General features: G+C 38.8%; 2 protein-coding genes and 1 long non-coding RNA gene across 5 annotated transcripts in view; 2 read left to right on the top strand and 1 right to left on the bottom strand.

Moving 5' to 3' along the window:
* Nucleotides 1-18,483, bottom strand: part of LOC102077425 (uncharacterized) — a 139,170-nt gene that overhangs the window by 61,946 nt on the left and 58,741 nt on the right. The window lies entirely within an intron of this gene.
* On the top strand, nt 1,325-7,019 carry LOC109204800 (uncharacterized). Of its 3 annotated transcripts, XM_025912033.1 has the most exons (17): nt 1,325-2,319; nt 2,446-2,535; nt 2,624-2,743; nt 2,822-2,997; nt 3,291-3,362; nt 3,510-3,696; nt 3,839-3,995; nt 4,123-4,702; nt 4,962-5,077; nt 5,146-5,187; nt 5,275-5,346; nt 5,429-5,494; nt 5,607-5,695; nt 5,808-5,919; nt 6,010-6,118; nt 6,205-6,275; nt 6,778-7,019. In XM_025912033.1, the coding sequence occupies exons 8-17, from the start codon at nt 4,546-4,548 to the stop codon at nt 6,868-6,870; spliced, it is 927 nt and encodes a 308-aa protein (XP_025767818.1). In that variant the 5' UTR covers nt 1,325-2,319; nt 2,446-2,535; nt 2,624-2,743; nt 2,822-2,997; nt 3,291-3,362; nt 3,510-3,696; nt 3,839-3,995; nt 4,123-4,545; the 3' UTR covers nt 6,871-7,019. The 3 variants fall into 3 exon arrangements, with proteins under 3 accessions (XP_025767818.1, XP_019222199.1, XP_025767823.1); XM_019366654.1 differs by having other exon boundaries at nt 2,221-2,535; XM_025912038.1 differs by lacking the exons at nt 1,325-2,319; nt 2,446-2,535; nt 2,624-2,743; ... (2 more) ...; nt 3,510-3,696; nt 3,839-3,995 and having other exon boundaries at nt 4,075-4,702.
* Nucleotides 12,365-13,740, top strand: LOC109204808 (uncharacterized). Its single transcript, XR_002064324.2, has 4 exons — nt 12,365-12,606; nt 13,148-13,191; nt 13,337-13,383; nt 13,696-13,740. It is a non-coding gene; the product is annotated as an uncharacterized LOC109204808 (long non-coding RNA).

The following is an 18,483-nucleotide window of genomic DNA, read 5'->3' as shown; positions in this document are numbered from 1 at the left end:
TTGTTGTGGGTCCAGCTGTTGCAGCATTTGGTCAGGGTCACGTAGAGGGGAGAGCAGGAGTCCAGGTCAGCCTCGGCTTTCAGGGCTGGCAAAGCAGCCTGTAATTAAACATAAAGAGAAAAAACAAAAAAAAACAAAACAAAACAAAACAAAAACAAACCAAAGTGTACAAACAGGAAAATGATGTTGTGTTGGCTGTGTTACAACGAGAGGGGAGAAACACCGGACCAGGCCCTGTGTCAGCCTTCTCTCCCCCCTTTTTCTTTTTTTTTTCTCACGATATAATCAACTCATAACCCACCAAGTTGACAGGACAACATGCACATGTTCAAATTCTTAAGATCATGTTTAAACTCACAAAAGAGAATTTTCTTTCCGTCAGTAATCACTTGTGTTGTTCAATCATCAGAAAACATCTCACAATTTGACTGTTAACCACTAAATTTGTTATTTCCTCACTGGTTGGTCATACCAGTCTCTTTGTTTTCTTTTTCTTTGAAGCTAAATTGTTGTCCTGCAACCCAGAGGGTTTATTTGTCAGTAATGCATAAACTTCATCATTTAACAACAAAAGTATGTTAATTTTTGCTGCTTTAACCTTGCTGGAAAATCTTCACATGTTCATGAGTGTAAGCTGTTTTTTCATTGCATGTGTGTGCATTTGTAGGCAGGTTAATTTTTAACTTTTTCTCAAACTAGGCATTACCTTAAAAGGAGCCTTTCTCTCACATTTCTCTGCTTGTGTGTGTTTTTGTTTCACCTTTTGTTGTGATGCTCCGGACGCCTTCCCAACCTCCACAAGTCTGTTGGCCCCAATTTTGTGTTAAAACTTCTCTTAATTTCTCCTCTAATTCTCTCCTCGCTGCTGTCTGTTTCACAGCTGCTGATTCTTGCTGGGTGTGGTTCCCATTACTATAATTTTGCTTCGGCCGCTGTGCTTGTGGGGGCAGTTGGTCCAGGTCCGTAGCTTCCTGTATTAACACACTAAGAGATTTATTTAATATCATTTTCATCACTGTTAAACAGATAAGCAGGCAACACGCCCACCTTGACAGCGCAAACTGCACGCCAGTCTCCCAACACATTCCTCTCTCTGCTTCTCAATAATTCTCCCCTACGCACCTCTTACTCTCTCTTTCTCCTTTTTTTATTGTTTTTATTTTTATTACACCACAGAGTAATACATCCAATTATGCCCGTCTATCTCTATGTGGCTCCAAATTCCCTCTTTGTTCTTAATTTCACGCTATCAGGGAACAGGCACACAACAATTTTAACCACTGAAACGTCACTGAAACGAGGACTCTAACCTCTATTTTTAGAAATGAGGACTCTAACCTCTGTTTTCTTTTGACTAATATAGAACTCAACCTTAGATGACAAAGCATTCTCTTGTTCTATTCCAGAATAAATGTGAACCCGTGATTACACGGCCGTTCCAGTGTTACTCTGTTATCGTTTGAGGGCCCTCAGCTCTCAGGTGATAAACCTGGACCTCCAGACACCGCTGGTCCGTACGCCGCGTCCAACGTACGGTGGGGGAGCCAACCCCAGGGCAAAATTAATTTCCACAGGTACACTAGGCGTCAACCTTTGATCTTAAAGCATTCTCTTCGCACTAATGTCCTCCTATTCACACATCAACCGCCACTGTCACTGTGTTCACGCTTCACACACAGAAACACACCCAGAGCGCGCCTCACACACAGAACAGCACCCAGAGCGCGCCTCACACACAGAACAGCACCCAGAGCGCGCTTCACACACACAACGCCCAGAGCGCGCCTCACCAGCAGTGAGACCCACAGAGAGCGCTTTTCATCAGCGGAAATTTCCACAGAAACCTCTTAAGCTCAACTGTTAGAACTCTTCCGAAGCACAACCGCACCATACACCATGTACCCCTTTCACTGCGCTTATGACCGCCACCACGGGGCAAAATCGCATCATAAAACAGAAGTGATGCTCGTCCCCGAGGCTCAAAACCGACACCATAAACCAGGGTCTGCTTTACCTTTAATCGGGGTGAAGTAAATATTTTACTTATAATTTTATGGCCGCAACCCTCGAGGCTTAACCGACACCATAAACCACCGTCTAACCTCTATTCAATGTGCTGAAACCAGCAACCCCTCACTACTGCACTTACGACCGCATCACCAGAACACGGCAGGTGTTCTGGGAATTTCTCCTACCCCGCAAACCGTCCTACCCGTTGTTTCTGAGCATGTGCGCGCATGCGCACAACACATAAAGTGAAGCAAAGCGCATCCGGCTGTGATTTAATGCTACCCCGTTGTCATATTTGCAGGAAAATAGGTAAGTAGTAAGTATTAGTACTTTTTATTGACGTTGATACTTGAGTTTTTTAAGCCTTTGTGATTGTTTGTCAATATTAAAGTAAAGTCGCTATCTGCTTTCTGCACAAAACTGTCGAATTTGCAGCTTCGGTGAAGTCTGCTGTCAAGTTACTGGACACGTGGTATTTGCACAACACTTCTGAATCCGCAGCTTCGGTGTTTTAAGGCTGTTTCGGTAATGTCGTTATTTAATAAGTTAAATTATTTGCATTGTTAACTGCACATATTGAAGCTCAGAAGAAAATGTTTACTTACATTCGTAGATATGGAGAAGAAGTGGGAAGAGATTTACGCGTTTATTTCTGCGGGCTCCTACCCTTCAGGATATGACAAGGCTCAAAGGCAAAATCTCAGAAGATATGCCTCAAAATTCCAACAAAAGGGTCAGTAATTTATTGTTAATACTAACAACTCATATATGTGGTTAAATTAATTTATAAATATATATTGTTCTACTGCAGATGGAGAACTCTTTGTTGGAACCAGAAGAGTAGTAAAAACCATGGATGATGCCAGGAAGCTATTTCATGAGTTTCATTCATCTCCAATTGGAGGACACACTGGCACACACAAAACGCTAAATGCAGTGTGTTCCAGATTTTACTGGTTTGGTATGACAGTTGACATTAAAACATGGGTATGTATTAACTGTTTGCATTGTTGTTAAATGCCGTTTAAAATAAGAATTTTTTTTTATATCAGTTAAAAGAGAAACTGTACACTTGCAAAATATAGATAAATATGATTAATTAGTGATATTACAGTAATAACCTGTAGGCCTGGCAGAGATTTGAAGACACACACAAAGTTTTGTTGCTAAATTGTTTGTTCGTTAGAGAATATATCATTAATGATGTTTTTTTTTTTTTTTTTTTATAAATGAGAATGTTGAACATTTACGTGAACTCCATAAATATTTTTACCTTAAAGATTCTGGAATGTGACCAGTGTCAAAAAGTTCGGAAACCACTGACTGCTGTGCAACCGTTGCAGTGTATTCAGGTAAATATTATGCCCCTTTTACCCATCAAACTATGCTTCTAGCTCATATTCATGAAGGCAGGAGTGTTTGCCAACTAATTTTAACCATCGATGTTAATGTGTACATTATACAAATTGTTATTCAAATTATTAATTTGTCCTTGATAGGTGTCTGAAGTGTGGGAACTTATTGGTATAGATCTTACTGGACCTCTTCCTAAAATGTCAAGCGGCTTCCAGTATATACTTACTGCAACTGACTACTTTTCAAAATGGGTTGAAGCTTTCCCATTAAAAACGAAATCTGCATCTGAGGTAGCCAATGAGATGAAAAGACCAATGACAACATAAAAAGGTATGCATAATTTTTATCTATCAGTTTTTAATAACATTACTTATGTTATTCAAACTTAATTGTTACTTAATAATTTATTAATTTCTTTACTTCTAATTAAACTTTCATTACTGTCTTTACATATTTCGATGCCTGCATTTAGAGCCCTCCGAAAACTGGTGAATGACCAGCAGAATAACTGGGATCTGTATCTAGATCCCACCCTGTTTTCACTGCGGTCAAAAGTACACACCACAACAAAATACTCACCTTTTTTTCTGATGTATGGAAGAGAGGCAGTATTTCCATCAGAAGTGCCGGTGAGTGTTTGTCAAATTCTTTCTATGTTAGAACTAAGAATTGAAACCATTTAAGTAAAAAACCCAGTAATGTCTTTATGAATATGATATCATTTGGTTTTAATTGCTAATATCTACAAAATTTTAGATTTCCAACATCATTCTGCCAGACGACAAAAGGTACAGTGACTATGTACAGTCTGAAAGTGAAGCACAACATGCAGTTAAAGAAACTGCACAAGAAAACATTGCGAAGTCACAAGACAAGCAAAAGGTTGCATACGCCAAGCGGGTCCTGAAAAAGTACAAAAATGTTGTGTACAATGTAGGGGATCAAATTCTGCTTCTAAATATGAGGAAACGTGGGCGAAAAGGAGGAAGACTTGAACCAGATTTTTCAGGTCCCTAAACAATTGATGACATCAGTGGAAAATGTGTTAGACTGAAAAACGCTGAGGGAAATACTTTAAAAAGTCTATACAGTATTGACCACATTAAACCTTATAGAACAAGCCACCCTGTCCAAGTCTCAACTCCAACTGAACCTGTTGAGAGTAGCCCATCTTCTGAGATGCAGCCTTGCAGTCCTCAGCATCATCCTGAAGCGCTGCAAAATAACAGACCCTCTGTCATACAGTTTGCACCAAAAATAGCTCAGGTAAAATCAGTCCAAGCACCAGAAGAGCTTGTACCAGTGACCCCCCAGAAACCCAGCACGCAAGAAAAAGGTGGCATAGCTAAAAATCTCATTCTGACCGGTTGGTCAATTGTTGCCAGTTTGGCTAGTCGAATGGATAGAATTTTTTTTTTTTCTCCCCTCTTGCTAATTTTGACCTGTTGGTCCAATTTTGGCTAATTTCTCCCCTCTGGCATGGTTATTTTGTTGGCCCGTTGGCCCTTGTCTGTTTGTGGCCCGTTGGCCATTGACCGTGATTTTCAAATGGCAACTGTTATTACTAAAGAAACTTATCATATTTTGTTTTTTAGTGAAGTGGCTTTGGGCTGCAAAAGACACCGGGCGTGTGGAGGCAGTCGTTGGGCCATACAAATTGTATGACTCTTCTTTTCGCACACTGGAGGACAGTGGGTGGCTTTCTGATGAGGTAAGTGAAGTAATCATTTTTGGTCCTAGTGGTGGTCTGTAAAAATAATCTTCTTTTAATCCAAACAGGTCATTGATGGATACCTGCACTGCCTCATTAGGAAACAAAAGGCAAGTAAGAACGTATGCCAGTTATTTCACAAAAGCATTTTATACAATTATGTAATCTTTTAAAAAAAAAACTCTTGCATTTTTCAGGAACCCGTGTATCAGTTGTCTTGCGTTGTTGCAACCTCTCTGTTTTCTGGGAAGTTTAAATGTGTCACCAAGGTAATGTAGATGTTATATAGGTCATATAGTGCATGTTATGTACATGAATCTAAACCTTTATAAACTTAAAAATATTCCACAGATGTTGTTTCCAGCTGAGGACATTTGGTTGTGCCCACTGAACTTCGGTGCACACTGGATCCTTGTGGTACATTGTTCTTTTTAGCAGCATATTCTTATTTTGAAAATGCTTACAACTGATTATGTTTACTTAAGTGAGTGTACTACACATATTCTACTAAATACCATTTTTATTTTAGGTTGTCAAAATCTCCTCACGATCTGTACTGCTGTTAGACCCTCTTGGAAATGAAGGTTGTTATGAAAGGAAAATTATGCGTAACTGGAGGTATTCATCATTCATTAATTATCTGTTTTGGGTTGTTTGGTTTGTGGGGGGTTTTTTTATATTTAGAGCAAAATGCTGGCTACATTTTAAAAAATTGTTTTATTTTTATTAGGAATTTTCTGAAGATGAAAGGAAAGGAAGAGTCCCGAGTGGATTGGAAAATGGAGACTCTGCCACACAACAAGCAGATGGACTCCAGCAGTTGTGGAGTTTTAGTGTTGAAGGTATTTAATAAGCCATTGTATTTAATTGTATTTATTGTATTTAACTAGAATTACGTTAATCAATTGCAATTACTGTAACATATTTTACAGTTTGCCGAACACTACCTTATGAGTGGAGAGGTTACTAGGGTGCTGTCCACTCCAGAAGCCATTGGGCTGCAACGCACAGAAATTGCTTGCGAACTGCTAGAACATCAAAGTAAGTTGAGTCATGTGCTTTTGTATTGCAATAGCACTTTCAGTTTTGTTTAAAAACTGTTATTTTGAATGCCGGTGTGTTTCTAGGTAATGCTGATGACTACTGTGTGGTTTGTTCCATGCTGGAAGCCGATCCTGAGTCCAGTATGATTGAAATGGTAAAACAAATAAACCACAAATGCAATATACAGTTGCTTGCAACATTATTCGGCCCCCTTGAACTTTTCCACATTTTGTCATATTACAGCCACAAACACGAATCAATTTTAATTGTAATTCCACGTGAAAGACCAATACAAAGTGATGTATACGTGAGGAGTGGAACGACAGTCGTACATGATTCCAAACAATTTTTACAAATGAATAACTGAAAAGTGGGGTGTGCGTAATTATTCAGCCCCCTGAGTCAATACTTTGTAGAACCACCTTTATCTGCAATTACAGCTGCCAGACCTTTAGGGTATGCCTCTACCAGGTAGAGACGTTGTTCTTTCACGTGGAATTCCAATAAAATTGATTCATGTTTGTGAATGCAATCTGACAAAATGTGGAAAAGTTCAAGGGGGCCGAATACTTTGCAAGCCACTGTAGTAATTATTTTCTCATGAAATTCGTAATGTTGGTTAACACACTTACACCCCCCCCCTTCTCCCTCTTCAGGTGCAGTGTGAGTTTTGTCTCAGATGGGCACATTTTGGATGTGCTCAATATGAGAGCAGCCTGGTCAAGTACTTGTGCGACAAATGTGCATAATTGTTATGAATACTGTTTCTTTTCCACTTCTTTCTCCCTGTGTTCTGTTGGATCTGTAAATATCAAATATATATATCTGTAAATATATGCTGTCAGTCACAGTAAAGTACAAAGAGCAGCCTGGTCAAGTACTTGTGTAAAAAAAAAAATGTGCATAATTTGTTATGAATACTGTTTCTTTTCCACTTCTTTCTCCCTGTGTTCTGTTGGATCTGTAAATATGAAATATATATATATCTGTAAATATATTCAGTAAATATATACTGTAACTATAATGGAGTGAGTTCATTGTCAAAGTTTATATAGTCAAGTGTTCCAATCACTTCAATGGTGACAGCTGTATAACTTAAGCACCTTGGCATGCAGACTGCTTCTACAAACAAGTGCCAAAACATGCTACCTTTGTTATTATAAAGTAGAAGCATACTCTGAGGGGAAGAATTACGTGCCAAAACATGCTACCGTTGTTATTATAAACTAGAAGCATACTCTGACGGGAAGAATTACGTGCCAAAACATGCTACCGTTGTTATTATAAACTAGAAGCATACTGTGACAGGAAGAATTACGTGCCAAAACATGCTACCTCTGTTATTATAAACTAGAAGCATACTCTGACGGGAAGAATTACGTGCCAAAACATGCTACCGTTGTTATTATAAACTAGAAGCATACTCTGAGGGGAAGAATTACGTGCCAAAACATGCTACCTCTGTTATTATAAACTAGAAGCATACTCTGACGGGAAGAATTACGTGCCAAAACATGCTACCGTTGTTATTATAAACTAGAAGCATACTCTGACGGGAAGAATTACGTGCCAAACCATGCTACCTTTGTGAATGTGACCTACAAGCACACTTTAATGGGTAAAAAGAAGTGTCAAACCGTACTGGCTTTATGAATATCAGCTACAAACATACTCTGATGGGCAAAGTTAAGTGGCAAACCGTCATACCTACTTAAATTTGTACTGGAATTATTGTGTGGCAGCAGAAATGTGCATAAATTACGTACAGTAGGACGGTTTGCCAAAGTAGGACGTTTTATCAGAGGACACCGTAAAATTTTCCTACAGGTAGGACGTTTTGCCAAAGTAGGACGTTTTGTCAGAACACCGGCATACACTTATATCTGGCCCATGAGATCATTTTATATAGATTTATTATTATTGTTATGCATGGCCCAGCCATATGCTAATAACACACAAACTACAGATTTGATAATGCAGCTCTGCAGCCTCCTTGCCGAACACTAGGCTACCTGAGAATATTCGCTTGTGAATCAAGTCAAACTTCTGTTATTGCAAAGCTAGCCCCTCACAATGGCAAAGAGAAGAGCTGATTCTGAAAATAAAGCCTTTCAGCACCTGTGGGAGGCTGAATATATGTTTACAGACATTGGCGGTAAAGCCTTGTGTCTTATTTGTGGAGCTAATGTGGCTGTAATTAAGGAATTTAATTTAAGATGGCACTACGATACAAAACATCAGGATAAGCTGAAAAACCTAAATGCAGAGCAGAAACTACAGAAAGTAGAAGAGCTAAAGAAGAATCTGACATTTCAACAGACGTTTTTCACCAGAGCAAAATCACAAAGTGAAGTTGTTGTTACTCCAATTTGCACGTTACAGAGAAAAAAAGATTGGACATTAAATCGATGCATGGGACAACGACAGGAAAAAACATTTTCGGAAACGTCAAACGTCGAAATGTCAAAGTGTAACCGACATGAAACTGCCCTGGGACAAACTTGTTGGACTTACAACAGATGAAGCCCCGGCAATGTGCGGTGAAAAAAGTGGATTAGTCGGCAGGATGCAAGTAAAGATGCAGGAGGAGAACTGTACAGATGAGTTAAATGCATATCACTGCATCATCCACCAGGAAACGCTGTGCAAATTCCCTGCTGACTCGGCCTCAGGATGGCTAGAGGCAAGAATGAAGCGCACCCAAATGATCGCATCATTGATCATGTGCACATCACGCAGAGGGAGAGTGGGAGTGAGAGACGAAAGGCGCAGCGACAGAGCATGGCAGTTGTAACGCAGTTTGTGTGATTCCGTGTGCGTTAATGAAACTGTAAGTGTTATTACCTTTGACAGGTTAACTGGTACGATAATAGTTATAGTTGTTTGTGCATGTTAAAGCTAAAGTTATGCCTCGGTACACTGATATCACGTTAGTAGGTAGGTTTATTTAATTATTTAATTATTTAGTTAATTTGCACTAAGTTCCCATACGGTAAAAAAAAATAAATTTTTCCTGGCCAAAATATATTTCAAATATATGGCAAATATATTTTGTATTTGTGATGCTCCAAAAAAAATATATTTTTGAAATTGAAAATATATTTCTTTCAAACCAAAATACATTTCAAAACATATTTTAGGGTGAAGAAAATACATTTCCAACCTTACAGTAGAATGTATATCAAAGTATCCTTTATTTAAAATGTATTTAGTGCAGTAATGATGATAATGATAATAATACTAAAAGTAACATGTTTTATGCACATCTGCAAAAAACAGTTGGATTCAAACAAAACAGAGTCAAAGGTCTATCACGAATTAGGTTGTTTATTCATTTGCTTACAGTATTTCACATTACACAATATTTCACTATAATGTAGTGTTCATTGACTTTGAAATTATCTGTCAGTGATACAGTAAACAAGATACAACAACTGCTATGTACACTTTAGTTTTTGACAATATATACAATATAGTACTTAAAGGAACACACTCCACTTTTTTTGGAAATAGGTTCATTCTCCATCTCCCTCAGAGTTAAAAATGCAGCATCTTCTTTCTAGATCCGTACGTTAACAGGGCTCTGGAGCGTGATCTTACGGGATGGGGCGTAGCCAAGATTTTTGGTCGAGGCGCCATATTAGCAGGCCAAACAAATGCTTGCTGTGTGGCCGGTTGTAATGTTAGATTGCACTACCGGCAAAGGAATAAGCTTGAAAACAGGCTCTCTTTTCACTGTTTCCTCACCTGGAAGCATCATGAGGGAGCTTATGTGTTGGATGTTACCAAAAGAAGGCGTCTAGCCTGGATAGCAGCTGCGAGACGAGCTGATATTCAGTTCTCTACCATCCCCAGATATCTGTTGGTGTGCTTCAGTATTTTCATTCAGGTAAGTTCTAAATAAGTTCATATTATTCTTTATAGCCTGTTAGTTTTATTTTCAATGCGCTCTGAGATCATAGCACAAACTTAGAACAAACATGCAGAACTACCTTCTATTTATAGAGTTGCTAATTATTTGGCATTATTGCAGCAAACCAGCCTATGAAATGAATGAAACAAATCCTGACTGGGTTCCAACACTACACATGGGGCACTACGAAATCCCTGCTTCAAACTACATGCTACATACCACCATGCCAATCAAATTACTTCTTCCATGTGTGGGTAAAAAGGTGACCCTCCTGGATAAGATGGCAAAGGTTTACTGTGTTTTGGTGAACATGTGCCCCAGTGTGGTAGTAAAACCAGGGAAAAATGCTCTTGTTAAATACTCTTAAGTCTTGTGCTGTTTATGTAGTGATAGGTTTTCAAAAGAGACAGTAAATTACAGAATGCTAGTAGTGGGTGATATTATTTAAATGCTGTCATGATTTTATGTGAACATTTTGTCATTTGTAAACTATACATAACTTTGATTCTACATTGTAAATGATTTGATGTTCTACAAAGTGCTTTTAATTAAAAATAGGCAAACATTTCTTTGTTTCTTTATTCAACTTTTGAACAGTGGTACTTAGTAAGTACATATTCAGTAAATGCAAAGTATTTACATGGGCCCCTAAATTAAAACATTATGGGTTATTCAGAACAGAACTATGCTTGGAAAAATATTGTCCCATCAGTTGAGACAACTCCTCCACAGTAGCAGGTGGAACTTTTCTTTTTTGAGGATGGCTTCTTTTACCTGTCACAATGAATGGTCTGTTTATGTTTTGATCAAGAGCCTTTTTTTGGGCAGCTGAAGAGGAGAAGTCTATCTTATGGCCAACCTCTGGCTGTATCTTGGTCATATTACCAGGCAAAACCCAGTATGCAGGTTCATCTGTAAAAGTCCTTGTGCCACAGATCCGCACTGTTGCTTCTACATTAAACAGAAGAGCAGGGACATGGCTGCAGGTCTCCACGACTCCGGCCATACAGGTGCAGTGGGCAGCTTCAACCTTCCCTGTGATGATCACAATGACCCATGGCTGCAATGCTGCAATTCAGTCTTTAAGAGTGCAGTACCTGAAACACACACAGACAAAGTTCATTTAAAGACAAGAACTTTAATAAGCCAAGGCTGACACAAATGTGTTTTATCTACTTTCAAATCCATTTATCATAAATGTAACAAATAAAGTGTTTTTATGTATCCATCTATAGAACGCTGCATGTTATATTCTAAATCTGCCTGTTTCTTTTTAGAAACCTATCAGCAAAAAATGAACCTAAAGTATGTAATGCAAGGATGTAATCACTTTCAAGAGGGAGAAAACATAATGTTCGACTTTAAGTGACAATTATGGACACCTAATATGATAAGGAGATTCTGCAGGTCATTAATCAATGTATAAAACTAAAACAGAATGTATTTTTAGTGACACAGGACACAAACAAGGAAGCAAGATGTGTAATTAGGATTATTTATAATAAATATGAATTAATTAGGGCAATTTCTTTAACCATAAAGAATAACTAAATCCTTCAGGACAATGTCACATCAATGCACTGAACTCACTATGTTATCCCTCTAACAGAGCCTCTACATGTTCTCACTGTAATTTCCCCCTCATGAATGAATTTATGCTTGCACTAATTTGAATGTTCGGGGGGAATCAAACGCATTTTACTCGCAGTACTCAAGCTGACTTACCTTTGCTTGAATGACGGTGTACTCACAACGTGGAGGCTTAAAAATAGCCAAATCTTGTACCCAGTCCTTGGTGAATTGGATGTGCGCCTCCAGAGATTTATAATTGCGAAATTGGTGCGCCGTGTATGCGCTGACTCCACAGACAAGGTACGAGAGTAGATCATGCTAAATCAATAGCGGTTTGGTCTTCAGGGTTTCTACTCCATGGCCATATTTCATACGGGTCCACATTTCAACAATCAAGTACCGTCTCTTTGCATCTGGACACAATCTCATTTTTCTTTTGAGCTAGGTTTCAGAATGGTTCGTAGCAATCTTGTTTTGATTTGTGGCCTGCCAAGATGGTGCTGCGCTCCCACAATGCATTGCGACATTACGTCAACTCCAAAGCCCTTTGCGTGCAGGAGAGTATGCGCATGCGCATTGTTATGGTGGTTTAAAAAATAAAGATATAATGAAAAGTAATTAATAAAAATTAAATATTTAAACATTCCCACAAATGTGCAATGAACGTGCAAAAACTCTCTTTATTAGTTGTTGCTGTTTCTTTCTTTCTTTCTTCTTTTTTTTGGGGGGAAAAATAACGACGTCTCTGAGGCGTGAATTCCGACAGTGAGAGGAACGGCCGGATACAGGAGACGGGAAGAAACAAGCCGATTATGTTCGCGTTAATTAAGTGGTTGGAAGATGTAAAATTCTCAATTCTGCCAACTGAACATATACGAGATTTTAATGAGGATGAATAATTAGCCGGCATGGAGGAAACGGACCTTTATTTGGTGGAGTGGCGACAAGAAGCCAAAAGGTGGGTGGCCGGTCTATGAAGCCTCCATCATCAAGCTAGCAGGTGCCTTTTCTCATATAATATTACTTTATTCTCGCTTATTTGGCACGGAAGCGTAGAGCTGCCACCCAGGCAAAAGAGAAATATAAGTATATCACGTTATAACGTGAAAAGTTTATCGTTCTAACAATATACTATCATGTTTATACAATATACTTTTCATGTTTGAACAACATGTTTGAACAACATTGTACGAACAATGTACATAATTATCACATCCGTACAATATTGTGCGAACGTGATAATTATGTATATTGTAATAACGTGATATTATATTATACAAACCTGAAAAGCATAATGTTAGAACAATAAACTTTTCACGTTATAGATATAGCTCTATTTTTCTTTTGCCTGGGTGGCAGCTCCACGCTTCCATAATTTGGTAATCAAAATATGTAACTTAATTAATTATATTGTGACGTACTTTTGCCTTTTCTTATTATTCTGCCTTCTCAGAAAGGGAAAAAAATACAAATAAAACTGTTTACACTTGTTATATACAATAACTATCAAAACCTATTCACATTTAATTTGGCTTTCACAGAAATCCCACCTCTCCTTCTGGCTACAGAGTACTTACTTACCAAGGTTAGAAACAAAGCACAGTTATACTTTATTAATGTTTGCTAATTACAATGTTCCACATTTCCTTGCTTTTTAAGTCATTTTTAGGCTTTTTAGAGTTTTTGTTTTTTGTTTTTTTAGCTGTAATGTTTCTGCTTATTTATTTCAGCCCATGAAATCGAATGCAGATCTTCCTGATGTGAGATTTACATAAATGTAAGTACTTTTGTTTGTCATTGTCATTAATGTTGTTGCTGTTGTTGTTTTTGTGCAGTTTGCAATCATATAAACCTAGCAAGCATCAGTCAGCACAGTGACTAACCTAAACAGATTCTTGCTTTATTCACATATATTATATGTAATTATATATACCTGCACATTGTACCTAGGGTTGCAGCCACTTGGCCCCACCCCATTGTTGTGACAGCCCTGATTGTACTTATACACTGCATCTGAACAGGGAACAGTCTGCCACATTAATGTATTTTTAAGTGACTTGTTTGTAATACATGAATTTGTTTCTTACAGATGTCAAAGTCTCAACCTCATGCTGCCCTCCCCCATCTTCCTAAAGTAAGTATTTGTTGTTGTAGTTTTTTATGCAGTGTCTGTGTCACATGCTAATCATAATTATTGAAATAACTGTTTTCTAACAGATTTTCCAAAACACTAGTTATGTTTGTTGTCATTCAGACCAATACTACTGCTTAGACATTGCTTAGTGGTCATGCATGTTTGACAAGCTTGTTATGATACCAAAACAGTAGGCCTATCACAATAATCGATATATCGACTTAACACACAATACATGTACATGACCTCAATAATTGTTGATGATGCAATTTATCTGCCATTATATTTACAAAAATAAAATATAATAATAACAACACAATAACATTAAATAACATTGTTTTCTATTTGTTAGAAAATTTACTATTTATTCAAGATTTATGGTATCTAATATTTTGATACCTAATTTCCATGATCTAAATATTTTAAGAATTAGATGTTGGTTTGTCAATTGAAAGTGTGTAGATCTTGCATTATTATGGTGTTATATTATGATTATACATTCAAAGACATAAAATGGTCTTAAAATGACAATGACATAACTTGTCGCAATTGTTTATGGGGCAATATACCGACCAACAAAAAGTTGTTATCGTAACAGGCCTACAAAACAGACGGTTTTGCACATCTTTTGTCCGGCTCTTCACTGTCTTCACAGTTCTTAAATCCAAAGTATTGCCAGACATCTGCCTTTAGGCTCGGTGGCACATTCACGGGAGTATGGTTCATGCGTCCAGGTCACTTAACTCTCGCGTGACTTCCTCATGTTAACCACTTGCAAGTTTCATACGCGGCAAACTACATATGTATAAAAAAAAATCGATTTCAGGATTTAATGAATCGATATCGTTTTATTCCAGTTAGAATCGATTTTAATCGATGAATCGATTTTTTAAACCCACCCCTAGTACATGTGCTGTAACCAAAGACTGATATGACGTAATGGATATAATATAATGAACTGTACACTTTTTTTTGCTCTTTACTTTCATTGATATATTTTGTATGAAATTTGCTGTGTTGTATTTATCTTATAGCAATGAAAATATTTTGGGGGAAAATCTGTTTTGAATGTAGTTTTTATATGCTGTATTTTATAGTAAGTAGAAATCTTAACCCGAGAGTTAATGGTAATATAACCCTTGTGTTGGGTTCTGAGTTTCAACACAATTTTTGGTAACCTCAACTTTAAACATTGTTCAATTTAACCCAATTTTTGGATAGTTATCCTAACCCAGTGTGCTGGGTCAAACCAGTAACCCAAGTCTGTTAAGTTAAAACAACCCAGCATTGGCTCGGTCCATATTTGACTCAACACTGGGTTACAAATTGGGTCATTTTTTACCCAGCATTTTTAGGGTGCATAATAACAGTCCATGAGTATTCAGAAAGTGAACTAGCAGTTCCAGGGGAAATAATTTCAAAACTGCCTGGCCTCAAAAGACAATCCTTCCACCCGACACAGAGAAGCTTAACACAGTCCTTTCAGTCTTACGACATGACAACGTTTTTGACTCCGAAGGAGCCAGTTTGGCCACATGAATAACATTCTTGGCACAATTGTTCATAGAAACATGGACATACAGAGACTAATAAGTAAAGGGACATTGATGATAACATTGAATAGACTAAACCCTAACCCTAATATTAAAAAATTAAAATCATCTTTGATACTTGACGTCAAAATTTCTACACATTCTTCCTCTGTTCTACCTACTGTACCTCTATCCCACATAGCAAAATTTGTATGGCCTGGATCTGGCCCACACAGTGTGCTTATACATGGCCCACATACCCCAAAGAATGACGGCCCTTTGGTGGCCCAGATCTGGTTTGCCAGATGTGGCCCACACATGGGCCAGCACAAGGCCAGTTGCAGACACACTGGTGGTCCTTTGCTGGCCCATGTGTGGATTACCTCTGGCAAACCTGATCTGGGCCACCAAAGGGCCGTCATTCTTTGTGGTATATGGGCCATGTATAAGTTGTGTGCAGCCACGGGCCAGTTGCAAACACACTGGTGGTCCTGTGCAGATGATCCAGAACAGTTTCAGCTCTGGCACCAGACTAAAACTCTATTCAGACCATGAATGGACTGTTTCGTCTATAGCACTCTTCTACTCTGCCAGATTACTCAAAATGCTCTATACAACATGCCACATTCACCCAATCTCTCTAAACTGAGTGCTTCCTAACTACATTCATACACATTCACACTCTTGACATGCAGACTGGAAGAGCCAGGGATCGAACCACTAACCTTCCAATCAGATCACCTTGCTGCTCTACCTCCTGAACTATAGCCACCCAATGGAAAACATCAGTAAACCGTCACTAGGTTTTGGATAAAGTATACACTCACAAACCTGTCAAACCTGCATTTGAAACGTTGGCTACCATAGCAGTATTGTATTGCAGCATGGCATTTGGGTCTTCTAACTAAAATAGGGAAATAGGAACATAAATAGTGCTATCATTGCCAGACCTGGCCCACATCTGATTGACATACACCCTTCCATGACACCAGTCAGTAAGAAATGCCAGCTTGATGCCGGATCCAGGCCAGACCTGTTTTCTATTAACCTGGGGCAAATAAACCAAACCACAATCGGGCCAGGTGTGGCATGCTATTACATAAACAGTGCCATCTACGCCAGGCCTGGCCCATATCTGTATGACATACCACTTACCATGCCAGAAGTCAGTCGGGCCAGACCTGTCTGCTATGTGGGTAGGTGTGCAGTTCCTGCTTTAAATGCATTCACTTTTTAATGCATGCATTAATTTAGAAATCTAAGTAATAAGAAAAAAGAAATGTTTGAACTCGCTTATGAACCTAAATCAATAGGCAGTCTCTAATGCATGAAGTTCAGGTGCTGGTGTTCCCGTGTGTGTGTCTGATGCCCCAAAGCTGACTCAGAGCCGTAACACCATCCATGACTGTGGTATGGAACAGATGTGGGTGTGTCCTCATCTCCCAGAGGAGTCCAAATTGTCATCAAACAGACCTACAGACTGTGGTGGCAGATTTCTTTTCTCGTGTATTAATCACATATTTTAATCATATCACATTAGTAATAGCGACCATCTTTGAACAGAGGCGGTGGTTTATGACACCAACTGTCTGCCATCTATAATCCAGTTTTGAGATCCCTTCCCAGACACCTTAACGCCCACTCACATCCTGGGCCATCTGACCTCAGGAAATCACATGATAGGGTGGGGATACGTTTCACAATGAGCTCACCCGAAACCTTGACTGATTGTGACCTACACCCATTTTCACACCTTGGCTCATGTGATTAGGTAGAGGATCATTAGGGGGTCCATTGTTCCTCTCGGTGGGATACTCCCACAGAGCTTAAATCTGGGACTCTCCACCATTTGACCCTAGAACTGAAGAAGCTTCTCGGATGAGAGGTGAAACGTCTTCAAGCAACTTAAAGAAGTCCAGACGCTTTTCTCTTTCCAAGCTCCTTAGACTACAATGACCTGGATGACTGAGAACCTTCACAGACACATTAGTAATAATAATGTCACTTTCTCACTTAGTTGTATGCATGTGCACTACAGATGGGCCTTATGCTCTACACACACTGTGAGGCCATTGTGATGGGAGATGTTAAACAGATAGTAAGACTCCTGCTTATCAGAGATGTAAATCCTTAGGTGACGGCCAAGCAGAAAACAAGGTCATAATTCTCTCTGTGAGGGAGGTGGTTTTAAGGAACGGGCTGAAGGTATAGCCCCATAACATGTAAGAGTTTGTGGAATGTTGTTTGTCTGTCTCTGTGTATAAAGGTGCAAGGGCAGTGGCCACGATTCAGAGATGATCCTAGTGTTTTGGCTGGGATGCTTATCTCCCCATTGCAATGTGTTTATTGAACCCACTTCAAATCTAGCTCACTGGATTAGTTGCAGGTTATTGTTAAAATTTCCATAACAAGTATCATCTCTGTCTCAGTTGTTTTAACTCCAAGTATCATAAAGTAATGTGGTAACATCTGGACTGATGAGTTTACTGTCAGCATTTTAATCGCCAGTTTAAAGGCAGTAGCTTGCAACTCTAAAGCTTTAACACTGTATAAATGTAACAGGGCTCAGTGCTGGTTCTAATAGTCTGAGCTGCTTCAAGCTTTATTTGTGAAGAGCACAGCAGCTTACAAAACACGCAGCTAGCTTGTACAGCTGCGATCAATGACTGTAGAAAACATGGATGACGTGACAGCACTTCTTCCCATTGTGCAAAAATGAAGCCAAAATACCCTGCTTCTGGAGGCTGCCATCTTGCATTTTTGAAACCAGAAGCTGTGCCCCAATTCATTGACCGCACGCTTCGGACTACCCGCACTTCGCGGACTATGTAGGGCGGGTACTCCGAAGGGCAGGAAAGACGTTAGTGAGAGGCTTGCGAAATGAGACAGTCTGGCCTTCGTCGTGCTGCTCAGGTTGCCTAACAACCATGATACTAACCGCAAGAAACGTTTCATACAGAATTGTTTGACAGAAATGAAGGAGAAAAAATGTTTTTTTGTTCGTTTATTTTTTTTATGAGATCACTTTGATTTGTTGAGTATCTGAGGCTGAGACCGAGGGACTGTAAAAACATGATTGTTGGGCTTTATTTCTGTACTGAACAGTCATTTTAAGATTAGTTAGTAAATAACAATTAGCTTATGTTGTTCATGAGACTAAAGTCATTACACTTTGGTAATGTAAATATAATATGGCCAATATTATATTTAT

Source organism: Oreochromis niloticus, linkage group LG2 (genome assembly GCF_001858045.2).
Source record: "Oreochromis niloticus isolate F11D_XX linkage group LG2, O_niloticus_UMD_NMBU, whole genome shotgun sequence".
NCBI lineage: Eukaryota > Metazoa > Chordata > Actinopteri > Cichliformes > Cichlidae > Oreochromis > Oreochromis niloticus.
Note: the sequence above shows the minus strand (reverse complement) of the source record. Positions and strands in the feature narration are given on the sequence as shown.